This window comes from Carcharodon carcharias, chromosome 17 (assembly GCF_017639515.1).
Source record: "Carcharodon carcharias isolate sCarCar2 chromosome 17, sCarCar2.pri, whole genome shotgun sequence".
NCBI lineage: Eukaryota > Metazoa > Chordata > Chondrichthyes > Lamniformes > Lamnidae > Carcharodon > Carcharodon carcharias.
The window spans coordinates 109,801,614-109,820,028 of record NC_054483.1 but is presented as its reverse complement, the minus strand read 5'-3'; the positions used below and the strand labels follow the sequence as shown (position 1 = coordinate 109,820,028).

Genomic DNA, 18,415 nt, shown 5'->3' with positions numbered 1-18,415 from the left:
CAGCATTAAATCTTGTGCATATCTGAGCCACCCATTTAAAATCAATTCCAGTTTCTAAACAAGGGGTTATTGCACAAAAGACCAGTTCATTTTGAATGATTTCATCTTCATAGCAAGGGTCAACCAGACACTTCTTCCCAGATAGTGCACCCTTTTGTTACCAGATAATAGCATTCTGTATTTTATGTTTCTCTCCCAGAATGCAATAGTAACCAACAATTTTGTTGCTTAGCTTGTTACCAGGGAAACCACTGTGGTTTTTGATGCAGATGGGGGTAGGCAGGAGGGACAAAACAAAATCAATATTTGGTTCTAGCAAAAAATGCTGTTCAATAAAATTATGTAATGTTCTTCTTTAACAGGCAGTCACATTACAATGGTGTAGGTTTTGTTATATCACAGTATAAACAAACCGCAGTTTTGCAAGGTAAGTCCATCTTGAAAATAATGTGAAGAATCCTCCATATGTCAAATATGTCATTGCTGAGTATTAATGGCAAATACTGAGAAAAAACAAACTGCTGTAAATTGCAGCTTTCTCCAGATGACTTCTGTAGCTTGCTGATCGAGGGTTTCCCCACCACCCCACATCATGTCCATGAAGTCATGCATTAATAAACATTAAGGCAAAAAGACAAGCAGATAAGTAACTGATAGGACAAAATCATGCAAGCAAGCACAACTTAAAGTTACTCCAGGTTACTAACGTTTCAAACTTTAAACATCGGTAAACTTCAACTAATCTACGTAACAACCAAGTTACTGAAACATCAACTATCACACATCTCTAGTTAAAAAAATACTTGCAGCCATTACCAGGACTGAAAGCAGATCTCTTATACAGTGCATATTAAGTTTTAGCAAAATTAAAAAGAATTTACTGTGCCCTCTCACTTGTTAGCAGGTGACAACCTGTGGTGACTATGGATTGTTACTTTAAAATCAGAAAAAAGTCTCACTCTCCTGGTACCATAGGAGGATCACTTAGCCTCAATTATTAATTTGGCAGTCCAGAAAATATTCAATATTTTTCCTTACACAGCAAAATCTTAAAAGTTCAAACAAATGTAAATACTAATCTGGAGTTCATAATATTTTGACTGTGCATCTTTTAACAAGTGATTGTAAACTGTACTGGCAGAATTGCAATCAGAATACTTTTTTAAAACTACACAAACGAAAGACAAAACCAACTAAGCCATCCAGGCAATGTAAACAAGATGCTTTATCAATTTATTCACTTTTTCAGTCCTGCAATCTTCAAAAAGGGAAGCTTGGAATATAAAAATTAAACACTCCATTCAGTAAATGCTTGATCTTATCCAGGCTCTACAGTATAGTACAGGTGGAAAGTAGAATAAGCTACTCTTTGCTACATGTGCATTCTTACTAACTGTAGGAGAAACCTCCACTAATGCTGATTTGAAGTGAAGCACAGGAGGAAGCCAATAGCATTTTAAACTTATATGCTACATAGCAAGAATTTTCAAAAAACTTACATTTAGATAGGGCTTTACATTACAACTCAAAATGTTCCTGAGGGGTACAGTCACTGATGCTTTGTCGGACACCACAGCAGCCATTTTGCACACAGCAAGGATTCTCAAAAACCAGAGAGCTGAATTACAGTGGAGTTAAACCTTTTTCTCTTGTTACAGAAAACAATGGCCAGGGCAGAATGTACCATGGGATCTTCGATATTTACCCAATACAGGTTGAGTTGCCATTTTGATTATTTCAGCCAATGCTCAGCAGCTGGTGTATGCACATGTGCATGTGTGTGTGAGCTAAGAGGAACAAAACAGGTGCGTTGTCACACTCCAAAAAAGGAGGCCAGTGTTCTGGTGGACAGAGGATGGCGGTATTACAGTTGTGATAGAATGACATCCACTCAAAAATCAGCTACAGATCAAAATTCAGTTTTGTAAAACAGAAGTACACAAGTCTACTAATTTAAAACAACAAATCAATCCCAAGACTAAATTTATTCAAACTGTTAATTTGCTATTTAACATTATACTAGTACACACCATAAACAGACTTCAAAACTCTCAAGCTTCTAATGCCAAGTCTGCTTGAGGGCAAGCATACCCTGCACCATGTGTCTTGTTTATATGCTATGTTTGTTGAATTTCTCTCATGCTAGTTTCACTGCTACCACTTAACTATCGCCTGATCTCCATTGAAGCACTTCATTGAGGTACACGCTTGCCCCTTCTCTTTCAAATGCTGTTTTGTTATCATACTGCAGTTTGAAGGATTCGCACCCAAAGTGTTAACTGAATGTTTTCAGCATTTTGTTTGCTACCAAGAATAAATTACAAGGCTGTTTCCAGAGGCTACAAATATTATCTTGCAAATTGATTTTGCTCCCTCATACCAGAAGCAAAGAACCCTACCTTTGTTATATTCAGTCACCCATGGATCGACTATTGTTTGGACCCAATGTGGGCTGAGCTCTCAAGCCTATTCCTACAACATAATGCTATTTTACTACTCCTGGCTTGTTAGATATTAGGGATGGCATTATTCAAAACTGTAATGCTACAAACATATTTTTGCTCTGGCATAAACAAAACTGAGTTTCTCCTGGTATAAACTGAGTGAACTCCATATAATGGGCATTGATCGATGGGAGAATTTTCACAATATAAGAACAGGCAGGACTCCACTTTCGCTTCCCAAGCATTGCTGCAATCTGATATTTCAGATCTGATAATTCAGGTCAGCACTTTTTACAATTATTTCATTCTCGCTCTCATATTTATGGTTTTACCAGAATTAACAAGCCCTTACTAGCTAGCTATCATAAATTACATAGCAACATAGTTTAAAAGACAGCCAACACCCTTGGATATTAGAAAACTGCAAGTCACGATGAATGTCATGGTACAAGCCACGTCATGATTTCCCCCAGTGGGTCACTTACCTTCCATACCAGATACTTAAACATGTAGCTACACACCAACCAACACCCTTGGATATTAGAAAACTGCAAGTCATGATGAATGTCATGGTACAAACCACGTCATGATTTCCCTCAGTGGATCAGTTTCCTTCCATCCCAGACACTTAAACATGTAGCTACACACACTATCTTCAATTTATACTCAGAAGGTTCTGATTCTAAGCAATTTACCTTATAACTATTTTGAGTTGCATGATACCTATAGAAAAGTCTTTACAAGCAATTTAAACCCTGTTCCATCCATACTCCTATTTTGTTCTCTCCTTGTTCTGTTCAATGTTCAACATCTTGTGTGTCAGTAGCCCTCCCATGCCTGAGCCATAGGACATTTTTATACAAGTTTGGACATTATAAAAAAGGTATACTGCAGCAGCACCTTTCACAGCAGTTTGAAGGACCATTTAACCCTTTACTTGACAAAGCACCTTTTTAAGAGTAGTCACTTCTGTAATGTAGGAGATGTGGCAGCCAATGAGTATAGCAATATTCCACAAACAACAACATGATAATGATCAGATAGTCTGTTGCAATGATGCTAGCTGAGGCATATGTATGACCAGGACACTGGATTACAGCACCGTTGGCAAATGTAATGGTCATACACAAAACTATGTAGGTTTAAATTACAAATGCAATATATAATAGTATCAAAATTAAATTCAGCATTCATCTTCATCCGTCCCATCATAGGTTTTCAAACTGGTGCCCACCAGGCCCTCAGCTGTCAGTAAGATCCACAAGGTCATTAGAATTCTGGCTGTCGATCCTCAGGTATACATATCAAGTTGCAGTCCTGGTGTTTAAAGTAATATTTGATTTAAATTACCTCTGGTGACGTCAACTAATAAGCACTGCACAAGAGCATATTTTTCACCTTTGGTTAACTGACTGCAAACAGAGGAATGACAGTATACAAATCCATGGACAACAACATGCAAATAACAGTCGTGATTTTTTAAAATAATTACCGGTACTCAAAAAACAACGCAGATAATCTTTCACACTAAAAGCTCCAACGCCACTGTGCCCATAACCCATACCACTATCAATTTGTGCACAAGATTACCAATTTTAAATTAAGAGGCCAAGAGAATTCATTGAAGAAACAGTTTCTTCCAGCAAGGCATTATGTTTCCATGGTTGCTTATTTTACATGCCACACAAAAAAAAAAGTTTTCACTTCCCCCAACGTAGGAGAATGCCAAATCAGATGCCTACAGGCAGCGCAATTATTTCCAATCAATCTAATTTCTTACACTGTGCTCAATTACATATATTCTTTTGCAAATTCTTGATTGGTTCATACAGGCCTGCCTGTGTTTCTGGGTCAGGTACTCCCACAATTTTTCTTATCTGTATATTTATGCTCAGCCTTGGCATATTTGCATAACCGCTTAAAACAAATGCCCAGCACAGAGGATTTATAAAGTCATATGCAAGGAAATCAAGTAAGGTTTAGCTGGCCTATACCTTCACTGAACTTCAATTCTGTTACTCAGATCATTATACCCTTCAAATTCATAAAAAGACCTCTGTTACTCCGTCCAACCCCAACAAAGAGTCAGCCAACTGGCTTTGATCTCAACATAGTGGAGTTTGCAGTGCAAGGATGGAATGAACTGGCCCACATCAACAGCCTAGTGCATGGGTCCTAAAATGATTGTGTATTTAAATTGCATTTACCAAAATCAATAAGCATGTTCAATTTGGTTCCAAAACAGCTTGAAAATAACCATCCAAATAGCTGCTATCACTTCACTCACTACACATACAACTAGAATATATTGAAGTTACAAAAGGCGTTGCCTGGACAGAATGTACTCAGCATATCTCATCACATCAGTCAATACACAGCAAAGCAATTAATGTCCACCCAAAACCGGCAGTAGTTTTTGTATGCCATCAACATTCCTTGTATGAACGCTAAGGTACGAGTCTTGATTTTATTTGTCAAGACAGTTACGCATTAGTAAATGATCTGCTTTAGGAATGTTGGTCTCAGTAACAAAATGGCTGCCAATGTCTCCTTTTACAAGTGAGGACTTCCTGAATATGTATGGGAATAATATATTACACAATTGAATTAACATTCTACTTTACCAAATCACTGAAAAAGCAGCACTAAGAATTAAGTAGAATATCAGAAATGTCAAATCCAGTTCAGCTTATTTACACAGATGGGAAAATTAAGTTCTCCAACTTAGCTACACACAAGTAACCACAATGCAAACAGATCACAAAACATTGAGGAGTAAAGACATACTTGTTCTTATTTCATTCTTCCTCAAAAATCAAGATAAACCAAAGGTAATATAAAACAAAGACTTCTACAAAGCGTGCTGCTCAACCCCTTCTCAAACTCTCCCTCAAATGCAAGTTTTGTTGGGGGAAGAAGTCAGAATCAAAAACAAGATTAAAATAGATCCCATTTAAAATAATGAAATCTCAAATATTCAGTTCACTTGCTGAGAATCAGGGCAGCCCCAACCATTCCCAATGCAAACAGTTTGAAAAAGGGAGAAAGGTTTTAAGCTGCTATGGTGTGTGCAGCAAAGTTAGAAACGGAAGAACTCCACAAATAAACTAAGTTCTAAGAGTTGCAATACTTCAAGCCTTCCCAACATGCAAATTTACTGGTACCATTGTCAAGAGACTTGCAAAAATCTCTCTTGTCCAGATGTTTTTAAGCTACATTAATTTAATTAAACATAGTTGTGGACTAGCACTAGTCTAGCTCTCCCTCCCAGGAAACATTTGCAGTTTGCAGGGCATTCTCTTCCGTGGTATCTTTCAACACTCACCTTTCTAAAGGTTACTTTAAAAAAGAAGTTTGAGTCAATTTCTCCGCAACCCACCCAGCATCCCAAAACAAATTTGGGTATTCTCAAACAAGCCTCAACTTTCCAACAATATTTTTAGATCATCTGTTAGCACATATTTTCTGCTTCCCTTCCCTACTGCTCCCTTCAAGAAGAATTATAGGAAAAAATGATACTAAGCTCCAGTCTTTCCACCAAAATAAATGCAGGTTGCCATGTTGCTGTTGTTCCTTTTCTCACAAGTTTGTGCAAAAATTCTCCCAAAAGGATGATTCAGAAATGCATAACAAAACACAGATTGATATGCAGTTACAGGTATTCTCCACTACCCTTCCCCCCCCCCCCCCCCCCCCAACTACTTCAATTTGTACTCAGAGGCGAACTACTCTGGTCTTTCCAAGAGTAATTAAAACAAAATAAAAAGCAGTACAAAGTGTACCTATTGTCCTCCTTCTGTTGCAATAAGGAAATGCTCAAAAAACATCAAGTATGGTTTCACAAAAAATGAAATGCAGATCAACACATGGCTGTTATGTATTCTCCTTTTTAACTTCCGTGTGGAGGGAACTACTGCAGTAGTTTAAAGTCCTCATTCGTTGGAATAAAATCAAAGAGAGCTCTGATGGCAGTTCCTGATCTTCGACCTTCCTCCCCCCCCTTTAAACTCTGCAACTCTCCCCCAAAACATAGACACACTACTAAACCTGATCCTCAAGGAAATAAAACTGGTACTGAGACACGAGGCGTAGCTATTTATTCCTTGCTCTAACTCTGCATGTTAAGCTCCCAGAGAGGAGGAGATGTCTGTTCAAACAACCGAGAGAGAGAGGCGGGGGAGGCAGGATCAGAAGTGCCGTTTTTCTGGAGGATAAAATTGGCTCTCCCTCTCCCCTCCTTTGCAATCTGCAGGAGGGTTTTGGATAAACTTGGCTCTCCCTCTCCCCTCCTTTGCAATCTGCAGGAGGGTTTTGGATAAACTTGGCTCTCCCTCTCCCCTCCTTTGCAATCTGCAGGAGGGTTTTGGATAAACTTGGCTCTCCCTCTCCCCTCCTTTGCAATCTGCAGGAGGGTTTTGGATAAACTTGGCTCTCCCTCTCCCCTCCTTTGCAATTTGCAGGAGGGTTTTGGATAAACTTGGCTCTCCCTCTCCCCTCCTTTGCAATTTGCAGGAGGGTTTTGGATAAAATTGGCTCTCCCTCTCCCCTCCTTTGCAATTTGCAGGAGGGTTTTTAGAAAGAAAAATAGGGGTGAAAACTCCTCCTCCTCCAAAGTAAAAAAGGTGCAGGACTCTGGATTTTTTTTTGGGGGGGGGGGGAGGGGGTTGGAGTTGGAGTTGGAGTTGGAGTGGGGGGGGGGGGGGGTGCAAAATCGTTAGTGCAAAGGCAGATGGCAGTGTAAGCGATACCCTCTCCTCCACCTCTCTCCTCCTCCCCCCCCCGCCCCACAACACCTCGGTCAGGCTGGACGGTGGGAGGAGGGAAGGCAGATACCTTGACGCAGTCGATCGGGTACATCACGCAGTGCTCCAGGACACCGGCCACCGCTCCGGCGATCATATGGGTGGAGGTGGAAGCGGTCTCGGGAAGGCTCTCGTACTCTCCCTCGCTGTTGTTGCTGCTGTTGCTGTTCTTCTTCTCATCCGAGAAATTGTCCATAATATTTAAAAGACGGCTGGGCGGGGACGGCGGCTTCACCAAGATGTGGAAGAAAGGTGGCGGGGAGGCGAGGGCTGGCGACGACTTGCGGGCGACGGTGGCCACCACCGAGCCGGCCGCGATGCTGCTGCCGATGCCGCTGCTGCCGCTGCTGCTGCCGCTGCCGCCGCCGCCGCTCGGGGCGTTGGCCTTGCCGTTACCGTTGGCGATCGCTTCGGCCCGCTCCGGTACTTCGATCCTCACTCCATCATTTTCAAATTCCATCGGGGAATTAAAGCAAAATAAATAAACCTCCGGGGCCTGGGGCTTTTCCTCGGGTCCTCTCCGTGTGTTTGTGTTTTGCACGCACTTGTACTCACACTCACTGGCTCCGTTCGACGCTCCGGTCTTTATAAACAGTCGCCGCCATCCCCCTCCCTCTCCCTCACGGTCACCATCCTGCTCCTGGCAGCGGGAGGGAGGCAAAATGGGGGCCGAGGCCCTGTGACGTACCTCGAATTTCCCAACCCCTCCGCGCGCTCCCTCAACCCAACTTTCGTCCATCCACGTAACCGCACCCCACCCCCCTCTCCCTCCCTCCCTCCCTCCCTCCCGCTCCCCGCCGCCCCGCCCCCTCCCGCATTCCTCAGCCGCGATTGGGTCCGGCCCGATGACGGACGCGGCTCTCTCCCTCCTCATTGGCTTTGGCGGCTGTCGGTCCATCGTCCACGCCCCCCCCCCCCCCCCCCCCCCGCTCCGGCGTCATCGGGCTAGGTGGCCCGCGGGGAGGGACGATTTTTTTTTCTCTCTCTCATGCGCGCCTGCGTGCTTTCCGTCGCACTTTTGACGGGAACTCTCCGCCCCCCTCCCGACTCCGGTCCGTTTCCCGGGGACTGGATTGGGTGGCCCGGCGCTTTCCCGCCCACCCCTCGCGTTCCCATTGGACTCCAGCTGCGTCACTCTGACCAGCGGGTTAGGTTGCGAGCGCGCGGCATGGACGGCCGCGAGGGAAGTATTCCAATCAGTGGCGGGAAAGCCTGTCACATGATTACTAGCGCCTGCTGGTGTTGCAATAGGGGTTTAAGCGCTTCCTAGCAAGGACAACGGGGAAAGGTCATTCATTGCACTTTCTTTTACAAGTGTGATTGTGCCTGCAAACCTTGGGTGATTTCCATTATTTTAAAAAGCAAGAATACCAGAAATGTGCAACACTTTGCAATGTCGCAATGTTTCCTTTCCAGCTTTAAAATCAGAACGAAACCCTTTGCCCAGTCATCACGAAATGAACACTAATGCGCCAATCCTTTGCCGGGTGACGAAATTGGGGAAGTGTTTGGGAATGTCACAATTGCAAACCATGCGGAGATTTGCTTATCTTGAACAACAACGTGCATCAATTGAGCCTCGCTGCCCCTGTAACGTGTAGGCCTGGCCATTTCACAAATGTAACATATGTGTTTATTACAACAAAAACAGCTGGAAAAACCCAGCAGGTCTGGCAGCATCTGCAGAGAGGAACACAGTTAACGTTTCGAGTCCGTATGACTCTTCAACAGAACTAAGTAAAAATAGAAAAGAGGTGAAATATAAGCTGGTTTAAGGGTGATGGGGATGGGACAAATAGAGATAAAAACAAAAAAACTGCGGATGCTGGAAATCCAAAACAAAAACAGAATTACCTGGAAAAACTCAGCAGGTCTGGCAGCATCGGCGGAGAAGAAAAGAGTTGACGTTTCGAGTCCTCATGACCCTTCGACAGAACTGTCGAAGGGTCATGAGGACTCGAAACGTCAACTCTTTTCTTCTCCGCCGATGCTGCCAGACCTGCTGAGTTTTTCCAGGTAATTCTGTTTTCGTTATGGGACAAATAGAGCTGGATAGAGGGTCAGTGATAGGTGGAGATAGCCAAAAGATGTCACAGACAAAAGGACAAAGAGATATTGACGTGGTGATATTATCTAAGGAATGTACTAAAGGGGAGATTAAGGGTAGAAAGCAGGACGATCAAGGTATAGATAGCCCTAGTGGGGGTGGGGTGGGGTAGGGTAATCGAAATAGGCTAAAAGGTAGAGATAAAACAATGGATGGAAAAAAATTTAAAAATAATGTAAATAGGTGGGAAAAGAAAAATATATATAAATTATTGGAAAAGGGGGTGGGGATGGAGGAGTGAATTCATGATCTAAAGTTGTTGAACTCAGTATTCAGTCCGGAAGGCTGTAAAGTGCCTCGTCGGAAGATGAGGTGCTGTTCCTCCAGTTTGTGTTGAGCTTCACTAGAACAATGCAGCAGGCCAAAGGACGGACATGTGGGCATGAGAGCAGGGTGGAGTGTTGAAATGGCAAGCGACAGGGAGGTCTGGGTCATGCTTGCAGACAGACCGAAGGTGTTCTGCAAAGCGGTCACCCAGTCTGCGTTTGGTCTCTCCAATAGAGGAAACCGCATTGGGAGCAGTGGATGCAGTAGACTAAATTGAGGGAAGTGCAAGTGAAATACTGCTTCACTTGAAAGGAGTGTTTGGGGCCTTGGATGGTGAGGAGGGGGGAAGTAAAGGGGCAGGTGTTGCACCTTCTGCGGTTGCACGAAATAAACATTAATGCCCTAATCCTTGCAAGGTGATGAAGTGTTTGGGAATGTCACAATTGCAAACCATGTGGAGATTTGCTTATCTTTAAGAACAACGTACATCAGATGAGCATTGCTGTCCCTGTAATGTGTAGGCCTGGCCATTTCACAAATGTAACATATAATGTGTTTATTACAACAAAAACAAAAATACCTGGAAAAACTCAGCAGGTCTGGCAGCATCTGCGGAGAGGAACACAGTTAACGTTTTGACTCCGAATGACCCTTCAACAGAACTAAGTAAAAATAGAAAGGTGAAATATAAGCTGGTTTAAGGGTGGGGGGTGGTGGTGGTGGTGGGATGGGTAGAGCTGGATAGAGGGCCAGTGATGGGTGGAGATAGCCAAAAGATGTCATAGACAAAAGGACAAAGAGGTATTGACGGTGGTGATATTATCTAAGGAATGTACTAAAGGGGATACTAAGGGTAGAAAGCAGGACGAGCAAGGTACAGATAGCCCTAGTGAGGGTGGGGTGGGGTAATTGAAATAGGCTAAAAGGTAGAGATAAAACAATGGATGGAAATAAATTTAAAAATAATGCAAATAGGTGGGAAAAGAAAATATAAATTATCGGAAAAGAGGTTGGGGATGGAGGAGGGAGTTCATGATCTAAAGTTGTTGAACTCAATATTCAGTCTGAAAGGCTGTAAAGTGCCTAGTCGGAAGATGAGGTGCTGTTCCTCCAGTTTGTGTTGAGCTTCACTGGAACATTGCAGCAGGGCAAGGACGGACATATGAGCATGAGAGCAGGGTGGAGTGTTGAAATGGCAAGCGACAGGGAGGTCTGGGTCAGCTTGCAGAGACTGAAGGTGTTCCGCAAAGCAGTCACCCAGTCTGTGTTTGATCTCTCCAATGTAGAGGAAACCGCATTGGGAGGAGCGAATGCAGTAGACTAAATTGAGGGAAGTGCAAGTGAAATGCTGCTTCACTTGAAAGGAGTGTTTGGGCCCTTGGACGTTGAGGAGGGGGGAAGTAAAGGGGCAGGTGTTGCACCTTCTGCAGTTGCACGAAATAAACATTAATGCACTAATCCTTGCCGGGTGATGAAATTAGGGAAGTGTTTGGGAATGTTACAATTACAAACCATGTGGAGATTTACTTATCTTTAAGAACAACGTACATCAAATGAGCGTTGCTGTCTCTGTAATGTGTAGGCCTAGCAATTTAAAAAATGTAAATACAATGTGTTTATTATAACAAAAACAAAAATACCTGGAATAACTCAGCAGGTCTGACAGCATCTGCAGAGAGGAACACAGTTAACGTTTTGAGTCCATATGACTCTTCATAATAACTAGGTAAAAATAGAAAGGTGAAATATAAGCTGGTTTAAGGGTGGGGGGTGGTGGTGGTGGTGGTGGTGGTGGTGGGACAGGTAGAGCTGGATAGAGGACCAGTGATAAGTGGAGATAGCCAAAAGATGTCTTGGACAAAAGGACAAAGAGGTACTGATGGTGGTGATATTATCTAAGGAATGTGCTAAAGGGGACATTAAGGGTAGAAAGCAGGATGAGCAAGGTACAGATAGCCCTAGTGGGGGTGGGGTGGTGTAGGGTAATCGAAATAGGCTAAAAGATAGAGATAAACAATGGATGGAAATAAATTTAAAAATAATGCAAATAGGTGGGTAAAGAAAAATATATATAAATTATTGGAAAAAGGGGAGTCGGAAAGGGGGTGGGGATGGAGGAGAGAGTTCATGATCTAAAGTTGTTGAACTTAATATTCAGTCCGGAAGGCTGTAAAGTGCCTAGTCAGAAGATGAGGTGTTGTTCCTCCAGTTTGCATTGAGCTTCACTGGAACGTTGCAGCAGGTCAAGGACGGACATGTGGGAATGAGAGCAGGGTGGAGTGTTGAAATGGCAAGTGACAGGGAGGTCTGGATCATGCTTGCAGACAGACCGAAGGTGTTCCACAAAGCGGTCACCCAGTCTGTGTTTGATCTCTCCAATGTAGAGGAAACCACATTGGGCACAGCGGATTCAGTAGTCCAAATTGAGGGAAGTGCAAGTGAAATGCTGCTTCACTTGAAAGGAGTGTTTGGGCCCTTGGACTTTGAGGAGGGGGGAAGTAAAGGGGCATGTGTTGCACCTTCTGCGGTTGCATGAGAAGGTGCCATGGGAGGGGGTTGAGGTGTAGGGGGTGATGGAGGAGTGGACCAGGGTGTCCCGGAGGGAACGATCCCTGCCGAATGCCGCCAGAGTGGGGTGAAGGGAAGATGTGTTTTGTGGTGGCATCATGCTGGAGTTGGCGGAAATGGCGGAGGATGATCCTTTGAATGTGGAGGCTGGTGGGGTGATACGTGAGGACAAGGGGGACTCTATCATGGTTCTGGGAGGGAGATGAAGGTGTGAGGGCGGATGCGTGGGAGATGGGCCAGATACGGTTGAGGGCCCTGTCAACCACCGTGGGTGGAAAAACTCAGCTAAGGAAGAAGGAAGACATGTCAGAGGAACTGTTTTTGAAAGTGGCATCATCAGAACAGATGCGACGGAGGCGAAGGAACTGAGAGAATGGGATGGAGTCTTTACAGGAAGTGGGGTGAGAGGACCCCCGTTTATTCCAACCCTCTCTTATTACCATTTGACCGATTTTTTTTTTACATAAAGATGGTATGTCCACTATTACAGTTTAAAGTCATAGGTTCATTTAATCTTGCAGCAAGAAGGAGGTAATTTAATCCATTGAATCTGTACAGCTCTTTTGAAGAGTGAGCTATTCAGTCCTCCCCCACTTTGGCAGGAAGAATGGAAAGTAAATTATTACTAAATGAAGAGAAAAAGCTGTAGTTCAGAGGGTCTAGGTGTTCTTGTAAATGAAACAAAAAGTTAGCATGCAGGTACAGCACGTAATTAGCAAAGATTGGAATCTTGGCCTTTATTGCAAGGAGTATGGAGTATAAAAATAGCAAAGTCATGCTACAACTGTACAGGGTGTTGCTGAAACCATACTTTGAGTACTGCGCAGAGTTTTGATCTCATTAAGGAGGGATATACTTGCATTAGAGGCAGTTCAGAAATGCTCACTTTGTAGATTGCTGAGATGAAGAGGTTGTCTTATGAGGAAAGGTTGCACCGGTTTGCCCCATGCTCACTGGAGTTTGGAAGAATGCGGGGCAATCTTATTGAAAGATATAAAATTTTGAGAGGGGTTGACAAGGTAGATGCTGACAGGATGTTTCCCCTTGCGGGCAGGTTATCTCGAATTATGGAGCACAGTTTCAGAATAAGGGATTTCCCATTTAAGTCAGAGAAGAGGAGGAATTTCTTCTTTCAGATGGTCGTGAATATTTGAAATTCTCTACCCTTGTGGAGGCTGAGACTTTGAATATATTCAAGGCTGAGATAAAAATATTTTTGAACTATAGAGGAGTCAAGTGTTATAAGGAACAGGCAGGAAAGGGGAATTGAGGCCAACATTCAAATATTGAATGGTGGAGCAAGCTTGAAGAGCCTTATGGCCAACTCCTGTTCTTTTGTTCTATGTTCTCATGTTCACTCTTTTCCCATATCCTTGTTATTTTTTCTCCTTCAGATATTTATCAAGTTTCCTCTGAAAGTGACTACTGAATCTGTTTCCACCACCCTATCAGGTGGTGCATTCCAAATCTTAACTATGCACTGCATTAAAATGTTTCTCCTCATGTCACCTCTGATTCTTTAAGTCCATTATTTGCATTTTACATTTATTTTATTTAAGAACTCCCCTGTGAGCTGTCTTGAGACACTTCATTATGTTAAAGATGCCATATGAAGGCATATTATTGTAGTTGGGAAAAGTGAAATTAGAGAATTGCATGTAGAGCCAGAGAATTATTCATCAAAGTAACATGGGACAAGATTTTTCAGATGGCAAGGTTTCCCACCCCACCATCTGAAGAGTCGACGGGGAATACATCCCTGCTGATACTGGCCACTCTACAGCATTTGATGCTTCAAAGTTGAAAGCACAGTCACTGGAAATACAGGAGAGGGGACATTAATAATTGTCTGCATTGCTCTTCCAAATTCTACATTCTCCCACCGCCCCACCCCACCGACCATAACTCCTACCAGCATTCATGATCAGTACAGAAATGCACATGATCTTTGTTTTTGTAGACCAGTTAGTTGTATACAATGAAGCATTACAGGCCAAATTTAAAATTTAAACCCACATCCCACATGCTATGGAGCATAGTATTTAGGACCCTGCAACTAGTTTACTGAGGTGTGGCATAGATTTTTACTTCTGATGCATAATTTTATTAGTTTCATTTTCTGTCATGTTACAAGGCAACTTCACTCACAGAAATATCATAGTGCATTTGTGGAAAATTTGGTAAGATTCCAGATTGTTCTTATTGACATGATTCTTTGGCTTCTTTGATTCACATCCTTGTGTCATACCTTCAGGCCAGGTACCAAAAAGTGAGGCTGCACACAATGACAACTTCAAGATGTATAAGCAAAGAGGGAATTAGATACGCCGTGAATTCTAGATGTGCCTTGTGGTTTAAATCTTATTGTTACGTACCCTCAGTAAACTAAGCAAATTCAATTGCTGGAGATGGATTAAGCAATTCAGACCAAATAACACCACTTTACACCTGTATCCCGCCTTAATGTAGCAAAAAGTTTATAGGGATTCCAAAGGTGACTTTAATGTAATGAAATGTCCCAAGATGTTCCAGAGGTGTGATTATCAAACAAGATTTGACACTGAGCAAGGTAAGGAGTTATTGGTCAAAGAGGTAGGTTTTGGGGAGTGTCTTGAAGGAGGAGGGAGGGAGGTTTATGGAAGGAAGTTTGGAACTTACAGTCCAGATAAAAAGGCACCAATGGTGTAGCAAAGAAAATATGTGCTACACAAGGGCAGAGATGGAGGGGAAAACATACATTGAGCAGGAATTAGGAAATAAGTTCGTCATAGTGGCCTTAGGCCCAGCCAAAGGGGTCTGTTCAGTGGAGACCTTCGAAGGCTGGAGAGGTAAGTATTGAGAATTTAAGTAGAGAGTTTTACAATGGGGTGGCACAATGGCTGATAGCTCTGCCATCGATGTTGAAGGAGGGGAATAGAGAAACCACAGTAGGTCAGAGATGGTTGATTGGAAGGTGCAAGCAAAGGAGGTCCCTGAGGCAAAACGGGAAGAGGCCAGGCAGGGATTTGTAAAGGAAGTTGGAGATTTTGAAATCCATGTATTTAGGGATGAGAAGCTTGTGGAGTTTGGCAAAAAGGGAAGAAATAGGATAATGGGACTACGTGCAAGATCGGAAGGCAGTGGCAGGGTTTTGGACAACAAGGAGTCCCTGTAGCATTGAGTTTTACCAGCAAGAAGAGCAAGGCATGAATGAGATCTTCTCAGTGAGGCCTTGGTGGGACTTGAAGTTAATCTCAAAATCAGACAAGACATATACAGAAAGATATCGATTCCTTCCTCTCAGACTGAGCCCTTAATAGTCATAATTTCTCCTTTTCTCCCCCAGTGCCCTCACCAGTACACTCCTGAAGATATTGAATCACACAGAAGTACAGTTCCACAGGGGCTGGCTACCTTGCAAAACCTCATACAAGTATGTGAGCTAGATCTAACCCAAGTCAGTGAATGTCAGTAGGCTGTTCAACAAGCTGTCATGATGGGGGGGGGTCAAAAAGCTCCCCTCTTTGCCCTCTCCTCACTTGACCAAAATGAATTTTTTGTTTGGAAAAGGTTATACTTGCTAATTCAGTGAGTACTTAACTGTTTACGCACTGTGATCATAAAAGAACCAATAGGACAGGTTTTCTTGAGTTTAACAAAGAAAAAGGTTAGCTTTATTATTCTTAAACAAATCTAAGTAAACTAACAAAAAATTTTTTATTCATTCATGGGATGTGGGCTTTGCTGGCTGGGCCAGAATTTATTGCCCATCCCTAGTTACCCTTGAGAAGGTGGTGGTGAGCTGTCTTCTTGAACCGCTGCAGTCCAAATGGTGTAGGTACACCCACAGTGCTGTTAGGGAGGGAGTTCCAGGATTTTGTCCCAGTGACAGTGAAGGAATGGTGATATATTTCCAAGTCAGGAGAGTGACTTGGAGGGGAACTTCCAGGTGGTGGTGTTCCCATCTTTCTGCTCCCCTTGTCCTTCTAGATGGTAGTGGTCATGGGTTTGGAAGGTGCTGTCTAAGGAGCCTTGGTGAATTCCTGCAGTACATCTTGTAGATGATAAACACTGCTGCTACTGTGCATCGGCGGTGGAGGGAGTGAATGTTTGTGGATGTGGTGCCAATCAGGCGGGCTGCTTTGTACTGGATGGTGTCCAGTTTCTTGAGTGTTGTTGGAGCTGCATTCACCCAGGCAAATGGGGAGTATTCTATCACACTCCCAGCTTGTGCCTTGTAGATGGTAGACAGGATCTGGGGAGTCAGGAGGTGAGTTACTCGTCACATGATTCCTAGTCTCTGACCTGCTCTTGTATCCAAAGTATTTATATGGCTAGTCTAGTTCAGTTTCTGGTCAATGGTAATCCCCAGGATGTTGATAGTGGGGGATTCAGTAATGGTAATGCCAGTGAACATTAAGGGGCGAAGGTTGGATTCTCTCTAGTTGGAGGTGGTCATTGCCTGACATTTGTGTGGTGCGAATGTTACTTGCCACTTGTCAGCCCAAGCCTGGATATTGTCCAGGTCTTGCTGCCTTTGGACATGGACTGCTTCAGTATCTGAGGAGTCTTGAATGGTGCTGAACATTGTGCAATCATCAGCGACCATCCACACATCTGACCTCATGATGGAGGGAAGGTCATTGTTGAAGCAGCTGAAGATGGTTGAGCCTAGGACACTACCCTGAGGAAATCCTGCAGTGATGTCCTGAAGCTGAGAAGATTGACCTCCAACAAGCACAACCATCTTCCTTTATGCTAGGTATGACTCCAACCAGCGGAGTACAGAATATGCACTGACTTTCACACATAGATACACATTCGACATTCACACACACACACACACACACACACACTAATACAGATTACATTGTGGAAAGGATAGGTTAGAGTCCATTAAAAAAAGTAAAAGAGTATGCAGCCTATAGTTTGGTGACTCAGCTGGTTTCAGGCTTGATTTAATGATCTCAATTCTTCCAATTTAAAGATTTAGAAGACTCAGTTGGTTGTTTCGCGGGAGACTGCTTTGCTGGGTTGCATTCTTTTAAGAAATCTCTGGTCTGCAGCAGGGCATCCCTGGATGATCACAATCAGCAAAAAGGGCTTGAAGCTTACCAGGTGGGCTGGAGAAGAAAGGGAGGCAGGAGGTACCCAGTTGAGGCTTCTCCCTAGGCTCCTTGCCCTCAGTTCAGCTGAGAAAACATGCTTCAAACATTGGTTTGTCATGTGAACTTCTTTCTCCAACTGCCAATGTCAAAAAGGAGACATTGTCCATTGATTCCAAGGGTGACTTCATTAGCCCATGTCTGGAAGCTAACTTAGCCAGGTCCCATTGTCCAAGTGATTAGTCTTGATGGCCCATCTCCAACAGTTGAATACTTCAACAGTTGATTGCCATAGATGCCTTGCTAATGAGTTAGGAGATGTGTGTCTTTCACAGTCCCCTGAAGTCATTGCCTTTGATAGATTTTGCAGACAGACTGACTCCACTCCAATGAATTAGAATGTGGAATGTATAGTAATGCATATTGGGGTTATCCATCTTGGGGTCTGAGTTCAAGTCACTTTTATCTCTGTGCTTTTAAAAAGTCTCTTTTTAAAAGCTCAATTCAGGTTTCCAGTCGAAGGATTAAAAATTATTATTTGCTATAAAGCACATCTTCATGGCAAAGAAGACCATCACAGCAAAGCTTGATGTCTATGGACATGCACTTTCCACAATGAGATCACAGGATGAATAACAATCAGCAGCTGAATTCCTGGTTAAGAGTTGCTAAGGCCAATTATATATCCTTTATTGCCACATTGGACTTAATGCAGAGTGGCAATTGAACCGGTCATATCCCTGGTCTCTGTGGCTCAGTTCCACATTGGGCAGTGCATTTACCTCTGAGTCATCCAAGAATACCAATTCCTCTTTCATGTCAGCCAATCAAATGGGAAATTTATCTTGACACATGTAACAAAGTGGTAAACCTGTTAACCAAATCTTCCTGCTCCAGTGTAACTATCGGAGGTTTGACAAGGTGAGAATTGTGTCCACTGGACTGACCTGCCACTGGCACCAGAGAATGTTTTGAGCTGGAGGGAGGGAGTGACAAATTCCTGTTACAGGCATACTTTCTTCTCATCAGTCTACAGGCAGAAGACTTGATGAGATAAATTAGATTGAAGTGGCATTGTGACAAAAATGACATTTTTCTTGTGTGCCAGTTGCTCCACAAATAAAAGAACATTTTGCCAAAGGC

The 18,415-nt window shown here is 43.2% G+C and overlaps 1 protein-coding gene across 9 annotated transcripts in view; it reads right to left on the bottom strand.

Moving 5' to 3' along the window:
• The window catches only part of slc25a28 (solute carrier family 25 member 28), a 166,776-nt gene extending 158,788 nt beyond the window's left edge, over positions 1–7,988 (bottom strand). For 8 of the 9 annotated variants that reach the window (XR_005945647.1, XM_041209562.1, XM_041209559.1 and 5 more), the window contains exon 1: positions 7,278–7,988. Coding sequence is in view for 8 of the 9 variants with exons in the window: in XM_041209562.1 (XP_041065496.1) it covers positions 7,278–7,985 (708 nt within the window). In the remaining variant the exon portion in view is untranslated. The remainder of the gene's footprint in view (positions 1–7,277) is intronic. The other variant, XM_041209556.1, reaches the window with a different exon arrangement.
• Between the last annotated feature and the right edge of the window lie 10,427 nt (positions 7,989–18,415).